The sequence below is a fragment of the Syzygium oleosum genome, unplaced genomic scaffold, assembly GCF_021117445.2.
Source record: "Syzygium oleosum isolate NSW1041296 unplaced genomic scaffold, Sole_v2.1 Sole_v2.28, whole genome shotgun sequence".
Lineage (NCBI taxonomy): Eukaryota > Viridiplantae > Streptophyta > Magnoliopsida > Myrtales > Myrtaceae > Syzygium > Syzygium oleosum.
Genome location: NW_026607512.1, coordinates 3,769,589 through 3,779,989, shown reverse-complemented (window position 1 = coordinate 3,779,989; position 10,401 = coordinate 3,769,589). Strand labels below are relative to the sequence as shown.

General features: G+C 38.2%; 1 protein-coding gene and 1 pseudogene across 2 annotated transcripts; both read left to right on the top strand.

Moving 5' to 3' along the window:
- Positions 1–4,512: 4,512 nt before the first annotated feature.
- Positions 4,513–6,245, top strand: LOC130135161 (uncharacterized). Of its 2 annotated transcripts, XM_056303666.1 has the most exons (3): positions 4,513–5,181; positions 5,315–5,445; positions 5,961–6,245. In XM_056303666.1, the coding sequence occupies exons 1-3, from the start codon at positions 4,862–4,864 to the stop codon at positions 6,086–6,088; spliced, it is 579 nt and encodes a 192-aa protein (XP_056159641.1). In that variant the 5' UTR covers positions 4,513–4,861; the 3' UTR covers positions 6,089–6,245. The 2 variants fall into 2 exon arrangements, 1 of the variants encoding a protein (XP_056159641.1); XR_008814636.1 differs by lacking the exons at positions 4,513–5,181; positions 5,315–5,445 and adding an exon at positions 5,607–5,894.
- A 1,574-nt stretch (positions 6,246–7,819) lies between these two features.
- Positions 7,820–8,441, top strand: LOC115675239 (histone H3.2-like; annotated as a pseudogene).
- The last annotated feature ends 1,960 nt before the right edge of the window (positions 8,442–10,401 follow it).

Genomic DNA, 10,401 nt, shown 5'->3' with positions numbered 1-10,401 from the left:
AGTAATCATGATGATCAAGTTGAAGAGCAAGGATTGCTATATCATCTGTCATGGGGTCCAAAGTTTAGAGTATGAAGCTGGCCGGCATATTTCATAAAAGGGTATAATTTTCACACTCAAGAATATGGAATGGAAAAAGCCACAATGAAAAGTGGTGTGTGTGTTCGGTCATCCAATGGTGGCGGTTCAAAAGATGATTTTTATGGCTTGTTTGATGAAATCATAGAGATAGAGTACTATGGACCATTAATGCGGATTGTGTTATTTAAGTGCATGTGGTTCGATCCATCAAAGGAATGAAGATACATACGAAGTTTAATTTGGTTGAAATAAATCATAAGAAAAGGTATATGAAATATGAACCATTTGTCTTGGCACAATAAGCAATTCAAGTATATTATGTATCATATCCTAGTTTGAAACGTGACAAAACTGATTGATGGGCCGTATGTAAAATCAAAGCACGAAGAAAAATCGAGGAACACTGGAAGGATACACTATATTAACAAGAGGAAGTCTGTAATGCAGTTGAAACTGAGGAATATAACATTCTAACTTTACGAGATCCATGTGGAGCAATGGTAGATATGGATGCAACTTAAATTCACGAATCAAATCTAGAAGGTGTTGCATAATTTGATTTTGAGACAGAGGATGAAGATGAAGAGGAAGACGAAGACGAAGACGAAGGTGAAGATGAAGGCGAAGACGAAGACGAAGGCGAAGACGAAGACGAAGGTGAAGATGAAGACGAAGGTGAAGATGAAGACGAAGATGAAGGTGAAGATGAAGATGAAGATTATGATTTTTGAGACTTTTTATTAATTATGTGTAACAATTATTATTATTGCGACATGTGTTATTGTTGTTGTCATAATTATTGTTGTTGTTATTATTATTATTATTATCAAGGATTTAGCCACGGAACATTAGCGAAGAATGCCAATTCGTTGCTAATTTGCGACGGAAATAGCAACGAACGCAAATCCGTTGCTAATTTCCGATGGAAATAGCGACGAAAATAACTTTCGCGGCACAAACACGACTATTTTTATAGTTCATTGCTAATTTCGTCGTTAATTTGCGACGAAAATAGCGACGAAAGTAACTTTCGCGGCACGTTCCCGACTATTTTATTTTCGTCTCTAATTAGCGACGGATTCAAATTCGTCGCTAATTTGCGACGGAATTAGTGACGAAATTAACTTTGGTAGGACGTTCCCGACTATTTTTATAGTTCATAGCTAAATCCGTCGCTAATTAGCGACGGATTTAGCGACGAAATTAACTTTCGCGGCACTTGCGCTACTAATTTTAAATTTCGTCGCTAAATCCGTCGCTTAGCGACGAAATTAACTTAAAAATACTATTTGTAAAATCCGTCGCTAATTAGCGACGAAATTAACTTTCGCGACTATTTGTAAAATCCATCGCTAAATCTGTTGCTAATTAGCAACGGATTTAGCGACGAACTTAACTTAACTTAAAAATACTATTTGTAAAATCCGTCGCTAATTAGCGACAGATTTAGCGACGAAATTAACTTTTGGTACTATTTGTAAGATCCGTCCCTAATTAGCGACGGATTTAGCGATGAAATTAACTTTCGCTACTATTTGTAAAATCCGTCGCTAAATCCATCGCTAATTAGCGACAGATTTAACTTTCAGGGCACTTTCTCTACTATTTTAAAATCTGTCGCTAATTAGCGATGGATTTAGCGACGAAATTAACTTTCGCGGCACTTGCGCTACTATTTTTCAATTTAGTCGCTAAATCTGTCGCTAATTAGCGACGGATTTAGCAACGAAATTAACTTTCGCGACTATTTGTAAAATCCGTCCTTAATTAGCGATGGATTAAAATTCATCGCTAATTGGTGATGGATTTAGCAACGAAATTAACTTTAGGGGCACTTTCTCTACTATTTTAAAATCCGTCTCTGCTATTTGTAAAATCCGTCGCTAAATTAACTTTCGGGGCACTTTCTCTACTATTTTAAAATCCTTTAGCGACGAAATTAACTTTCGGGGCACTTTCGCTACTATTTTAAAATCCGTCACTAAATCCATCGCTAATTAGCGACGGATTTAGCGACGAAATTAACTTTCGCGGCACTTGCGCTACTAATTTTAAATTTCGTCGCTAAATCCGTCGCTTAGCGACGAAATTAACTTAAAAATACTATTTGTAAAATCCGTCGCTAATTAGCGACGAAATTAACTTTCGCGACTATTTGTAAATTAGCAACGGATTTAGCGATGAACTTAACTTAACTTAAAAATACTATTTGTAAAATCCGTCGCTAATTAGCGACAGATTTAGCGACGAAATTAACTTTTGGTACTATTTGTAAAATCTGTCACTAAATCCATTGCTAATTAACGACGGATTTAGCGACGAAATTAACTTTCGCTACTATTGTAAATCCGTCGCTAATTAGCAATGGATTTAGCGACGAAATTAACTTTTGGTACTATTTGTAAGATCCGTCCCTAATTAGCGACGGATTTAGCGATGAAATTAACTTTCGCTACTATTTGTAAAATCCGTCGCTAAATCCATCGCTAATTAGCGACAGATTTAACTTTCAGGGCACTTTCTCTACTATTTTAAAATCTGTCGCTAATTAGCAATGGATTTAGCGACGAAATTAACTTTCACGGCACTTGCGCTACTATTTTTCAATTTTGTCGCTAAATCTGTCGCTAATTAGCGACGGATTTAGCAACGAAATTAACTTTCGCGACTATTTGTAAAATCCGTCCCCAATTAGCGATGGATTAAAATCCATCGCTAATTGGTGATGGATTTAGTGACGAAATTAACTTTCGGGGCAGTTTCTCTACTATTTTAAAATCCGTCTCTGCTATTTGTAAAATCCGTCGCTAAATTAACTTTCGGGGCACTTTCTCTACTATTTTAAAATCCTTTAGCGACGAAATTAACTTTCGGGGCACTTTCGCTACTATTTTAAAATCCGTCACTAAATCCATCGCTAATTAGCGACGGATTTAGCGACGAAATTAACTTTCGTGGCACTTGCGCTACTATTTTTCAATTTCGTCGCTAAATCCGTTGCTAATTAGCGATGGATTTAGCGACGAAATTAACTTTCGCGGCACTTGCGCTACTATTTTTTAATTTCGTCGCTAAATCTATCGCTAATTAGCGACGAAATTAACTTTCGCTACTATTTGTTAAATCCGTCACTAAATCCGTAGCTAATTAGCGACGGATTTAGCGACGAAACTAAACTTTCGCTTAAATCCGTCGCTAATTTCCGAAACGGCATTGTCTTGATTTGGCGGTACAATTAGGACTTTCTCTCTGCTCTCTCTCTCTCGATCGATTCTTCAAAAATAGAGTACGGCTTTCTCTCTCTCTCTCTCTCTCTCTCTCTCTCTCTCTCTCTATGGATCGATTCTCGACGGCTTCCTTCGACAATTTGGCGTTTTTTTCTTCAGATTTGGCGTTCTTCAGTGCAATTTTTTGTTGGAGACAGGAACCCCTTCGGCTGTCGCTCGTCCGAGAGGAACTTGAAGTGCTCGGACCCTCGTCGTTGTCCGAGAGTTTCGGATCTGAGGAGGATCATCGTCGTCCGAGAGTTTCAGAGGAGGTACGTTCGCGTGAATTTTTTGCACTTTTTGTCTCGGGCGAGCGCTATTTCGAATTGTTTGGTTTTGGTTTCGGTTTGTTTGCTGTTGTTCGGTTTCGGATTGACTTGTTCGGATTGGGTCTGCTATTCAGTTTCGATTTCGATTTGTTTGCTGCTGTTCGGTTTCGGATTGACTTGTTCAAATTAGGGTTGCTGCTGTTCGGTTTTAGTTTGTTTGCTGCTATTCGATTTCGGATTGACTTGTTCAGATTGCGTTTGCTGTTCGATTTTGGATTATGTAGGGCGGAGATTGTTCGGTTCCATATTCTATGGGACGTTTGCTGTTGCTTCTTTTATATTGGATTTGCTATTGCTTCATTTGTTTGCTGCTGTTTCGGATTGTTCGGTTGAATGGATTGGGGGTCTGATTGGATTTTATATTAGATTGGGTTTGTTTTTATATTAGATTGTTCGGTTTGGGTCTGTTTTAAGCCAAGTACCTAATTGATGCACTTACATTTGCGAACTTGGCACTTAGATTGGCGAGCTCGGAATGAGCTAAAATTTGGTCGGCTGTGTGGAAACGGGCCGCTGATCAATAGACACTGCTATGCTGTGATGAACATCATTTTTTTGCGTTTCGGAGTCGTTTAGATAGGTTTCCGAGCACAAATACATTCTGTTTAGTGCGATTTTTTTTAGTTCGATTTTTTTAGTCCGGTTCACATGGAACTTCTGATTGTTGTTTATGTTTACACAAAATAAAGAATGGCTGTCATCCTTAAAATCTACTGGTGGCATGCTCAACATGTGGAACCGTTGATGACTAACTTGAATTTTTTGGTTTACCGGCAATACAATATGAATATGAACAAGAACAGCATCAACATTAACATTAAGAAGAGCCTATTCGCATCAACAAGAACTGCTTTCTAATGTTCATTAATTCTCCTATTTTCTTCTTACATAGTAATCACCAGAAAGTGCTTCACTTCACTAGCTTTTTGAATGTTTTTGTAGACAGAGGTAACAACTATTATTTGTGGCAAAAAGATCTACAGAAGCTCATAGACATTTCCGGACAGCTCGCTATTTATCAGAGGCGATAGCAAGTTTGTTTCGTTTTCTCAAATTTATCTCTTGCTCTCTGAAACAAAATGGTAAGCTTCATGATATACGTCATTATGTGTCCCTAATACATGTTCATATTTTTTAAGATATTTGTCTAACCTTCCTACTTGTCAGTATAAATGTGGAGGTTACATGCATGGTGCAGTTTCACAAAGAAGAGCAGCCCCTTCCCCTTCCCCTTCCCCTTCCCCTTCCTCGTCCCTGTCCCTTTCGTCTTCCCCTGCCCTTTCATGTTTCCCTCAACCACTACATGCTGATGGACAACATGGACACATTGGCCCTTTCTTCGACCCTCAAGAACATATTAGGGGACAACTTGGAAACATGCGAACTGAATCTACTTCAGTTCCATGTCCTTCGGTTCCACTTTCTTCTTCAGTGCAACACTCGAATGATGAGGGAAACACAGGTCAAGAAGATAGTCGATTCATGATATGCCCATATGAAGATTCGTAAGTACTTCATTTTTTAAGTATATGTAATATTTAGGGTTTTAGATTTCAGTCAACTGAATTGTCCATATTGCAAATTATCCGTATGCTTTATTGTTTTATTGTCCATGTCGTTCTTTCAATATGTTTGCAGATTCACAAATGCTACTTATGTTGTGAGGCAACTTAATAAAATAGTCAATAATTCTTGGAGGAGGCAGTATATTAGTTACAGCAGCACTCCAAAAGAAGTAAAGGGTTTGTGGTGGAATGAGTTCAAAGTAAGTTTTGTTCTTCCAGGTGTTTCTCGTGGCCCTGTTAGGGAAGTCCCACATCAAGTAGTAATGGATATGAACTTCAAAAAACCCATTGCCGAATTGTCTGGTACATAGTAATGGATATGTGACCCTCATAATAACTTTATGTTGTTTTTATATTGATTCAACGGAAGTTCAAGTGGGATGAAATGAAAGAGGATGAAGTTAAAAGAATTTTTAAGAAGAAAGCCGGTGATCCCATACAAAATGTGATGAATAAAGCAAAGATAAGTCAAGTAAAGCTGGATTTTATTACGGGTGACAATTGGACGGAAATTAAGAGAACTTGGGAAATTGAAAAGAATAAGCAAATGAGTGAACATAATAAGAAGAATCGAGCTTCTAGTTCTAGTGAAGGGTCTGCCACATATGCTGGGGACTCTATCAACATCGGGGAGCATAGAAAAATAATGGTAAGTCTGTTAAACATGTTGTAAGTTAATTTAATTCAATTACTCATTTATGTTTATATTTTGTAGGCAGATGAATTGGGGACGGAACCGACATATACAGCTACATTTGAATGCGCATTTCAAAAAAAAGATAAGACATGGACTGGCGATCGAGCAAAAGATATTAATGTATGTAAGGTTATACTTGAATGCTTTTAATATTTATGGTAGTTATATATATGAAGTTGTTCTATTTTCATCTATATTGTTAATGCAATAAAAATATGATGAACTTTTAATGAGTAGTGCTAGTGGTAGTGGTGGTGATGGTTTTGCTGCGTCTAAGCCATCCGTTGATAGTATGGCATTATGGATGGAGGCAAATATTTGGGATGGGATCCTTGTCGAGGTACACACAACGTAGGCTGCTACAACTTCATCCTCCAATGCGGCTGTTTCGAGGAGGACACGACTTGAGGAGCCAATGGCCCAAGAATTGAGTCAACTGAAACATTTACTTGTAGAGAAGGACAAAGAAATAAGAGTGGTCAAACAACAAATATAATTGATCTTACGACACCTCAACCTCGATCACAATGAGGTTCCTCTTGTACCTCCGACTAATCCAATAGGTGATGGGCACAATGATGAGTGACATGATGATGATGACATTGCTGATGATGATGATGATTTTCTCGGTCCTTGCTAGTGATAATTTCCATTTTCATATCATTATAATATTTTTAAGCACTAAATTTTGAGCACTATGTATTTCATTATCATATCATTATGTATTTAAGCACTAAATTTTGATATTATTAAGTGCTTAATCAATGTTAAATATAAATTCTAGAAAATAATTTTGTTGTTAATTATATTTAAATTCGAAATCGTCCCTAAACAACATTCGTCGTTGACTTCGTCAGTAAAGAATTAATAAAAATTCGTCGCTAAATTCGTTCCGGAACAATGTTCGTGGCAAAAGTAAAAAATTTTCATGGCAAATTAGCAACGAATAATTAGCGACGAATTTTGCCACGAATATATTTTGTTGCAATTTAGTGACGAAAATTGATATTTTTCGTCGCTAAATTTTGCGACGCCGAATTGGCGACGAAATTTTTTTCGTGGCAAATTTGTAGTGATCTGAACCTTATCGGAAGCATCGCTGCGCCAATTTTGTAAAACTCGCAAGTCATTGTCAACAAGGGCGGTGCTACCTAATTAACAAGAGTTGCGGTGATTGCGTCGGACCATAACTAGGGTCGCTCGACCCCCCACCATCTCGCGTCCCGCCCTCCCTCTCCCTCGATGGTGACCGATGGCGACTCCGCTCCAGACAATGGCTAGTCATGGCAGATGCCCATGCCCGACCCTTGGGGGACACGGTACTGTCGACGCGGCGAACCCAATCCCTCTATCTCTCGTTCTTTAATTTTTTTTAAATTATCTTAAAAGATGTTGTGGAGTTTTTCGACATAGCATTTCTCTTGCAATAAAAATTTTAATATTCTCTTAATCTTCATCGTTTAATTCTGAATAATTTTCAAAAATTTCCCTTTATTGAAGAGAGAAGATAACCTTTCCAAAAAAAAATTTCAAAAGAAAAATAAATTTCGCCGGACAAAAATTCCACACCCCAAAAGAAAAATCCCGCTCCGACCCAAAAAAAAAAAACACGCCCACATACCGCGCGACGCTTCCATCCAGGTGCATCCCTCATTGGGCGCTCCACCGTCCTCGTGGATCGCGATCCGCGTGACTCCAACCACGAACGAATCTCGCCCGTCCAATCCAACGGCTGGATTTTCTCTCCTCTCCTCCGAAAACATTTTCAAAATCCCAAAACTTTTTCCCTCTCCCGCCTCGCTCTCTTCTTCTTCCTTCCTCCTTTATATATCTTCCTCCTCCTTCCTCCTCTCGCAAGAACCAGCAGATTCAACTCGCTTTCTCTCTCAATTTTCCCGAGAAAATCAATACCCAGAGAAAAGGGAAGAAGGAAAACTTGCTGATCGGCATGGCCCGCACGAAGCAGACGGCCCGGAAGCCCACCGGCGGCAAGGCCCTGCGGAAGCAGCTGGCCACCAGGAGGCAGCCCGGAAGTCGGCCCCGGCGACCAGCGGGGTGAAGAAGCCGCACAGGTTCAGGCCCGGGATGGTGGCGCTGAGGGAGATACGGAAGTACCAGAAGAGCACGGAGCTGCTGATCCGGAAGCTGCCCTTCTAGCGGCTGGTGCGGGAGATCGCCCAGGACTTCTAGACCGACCTCCGGTTCCAGAGCAGCGCCGTCGCCGCCCTCCAGGAGGCGGCGGAGAAGTACCTCGTCGGGCTATTCGAGGACACCAACCTGTGCGCCATCCACGCCAAGCGGGTCACGATCATGCCCAAGGACATCCAGCTCGCTAGGAGGATCCGGGGAGAGAGGGCTTAGTTATAAAGGGGAATGTGGTTAGATATTTGTCATGTTGGAGGGTGTTTGGTTGTAGGCTTGATTATGGAGACTTTGAATCGTTGTTATGTAGATGTACATCTTTGGGCATTAATGGAATGTGGGTTTGCTTCGCTTTCTTTGACTTTCTGGCAAATTTTGGTGCTTTTCAGTATTCATGGGTTTTATCTTGTGAATTGATGTTCTTGGAAGACAAGAACAATAGATACTTTAATTTAGTGGTCACTGGGATGGTTTCAAGGAATTAACAATATAGTTGGGGCTGAATTCGAAAGTCTCTTGCTTTCTTGTGCGAATGCAGGGAATTACATAATACTTTTTTTTCTAATTTGTGACGGATTCAAATTCTGTCGCCAATTTGTGCCGGAATTAGCGATGAAAATAATTTTCGCGGCACGTTCCCGACTATTTCATTTTGGTTGCTAATTCCGTCGTTAATTAGCAACGGATTTAAATTTGTCGCTAATTTCGACGGATTCAAATTCCGTCACTAATGCTAATTTCGTCGCAAAAATTAGCGACGAATTTTGCCATGAATAATTAGCAATAAATTTTACCACGAATAAATAGTGACGAATTTTGCCACGAATAATTAGCGACGAATTTTGCCACGAATAGTTAGTGACGAATTTTACCATGAAAAATTAGCGACGAATTTTGCCATGAAAAATTAGAGACGAATTTTGCCATGAAAAATTAGCGACGAATTTTGCCACAAAAAATTAGCGACGAATTTTACTACTAATAATTAGCGACGAATTTTACCACGAATACAATTTGTGCCTAATTAGCGACGAATTTTGTCACGAATATTTTTCGTCACAATTTAGGGACGAAAATTGAAATTTTTCGTCGCTAAATTTTGCGACGCCGAATTAGCGACGAAATTTTTTTCGTCGCAAATTCATTTAGCGACGAATTTTTCCATTTTTTTCATGGCAAAATTCGTCGCTAAAACTTACTTTTTTTGTAGTGTGTATTTTCAATTAACCAAACACATGAAAGCTCGAAAACTCATTTCATGAAATTCTTTTTGATGAAAACAAAACCAAACCCTAGAAACAATATATCTACACTAAACCAAATGGGTCTTGACGATTAAATAGATATATTGGTGGGCCTTTGTCCAATTTCTTTTCTTCCTTTTTTTTTTAATTTCTTTTGGGCTTTAAAGTTCGTAGATGGGTTATTTTCTATTGCCTTTTGTGTTTACTTTTCTTTCTGACCTTAGACTTGTTAAATGATTTTTCAGAATTAGGTACTAGCATTCCTTTTTTTCTATTATTCCTAAATCTTTAATCGAAATGGGGAATTTGACTCCTTCCTATATCCATTTTTCATTCTCAAAGTGTGATTCTATATTTAACCATAGATAAAGAATTCTACAATTTACACTAAAACCATCTGGCATTGAACCAGTTCAGTTCATAATAAACGTTTTAGACGATCATTTTCGGTGGATTTATAGGATTTTTTTCATCATTGGTTCATTCACGGGATAAATTAAATGTATGATATATATTTATCAAACTGTGAGGTAAAATCCAAATGCAAAGAACATATGAAATATCTATTTACAGAGTATGGAATATGATTTGCCGTGATCTCTGTAAATTTGTATAGTTGTTCAAAAAAAAAAAAAAGGAAATTCAGTGCTTAAAAGCAAAGAAATCACTCGCCATGTGATTGCATATCAGTTTACTTTATCTTTCGAAATTAATTCTAAATCTATTTCCATTCCATCCTCATTTATCAGTAAATTAACATACACTAAAATTAATTTGCCCACTTCATGTTTATTGTTAGTCTTATTTCATGAGATATGTCGGACCATCCTTTGGCAAGTCAACTCATGCAAATTCAGGGTTTGCATTCGTCAATATCCTGAAATACTCTAAAGATAATTATATGTTCTTATTCGAAAAGAAAATTAATTAGGTATATTGAATTCATTGAAGTGTAATACACGTTACATGCAAGACAATCACGTTCACGTGGTCACAGTGAGTTGTTTCTATCATTATAAAATGATCAAAGATTACATAAAAGTGCAAAGTATATATGTTGACTTGGATAATGTCATT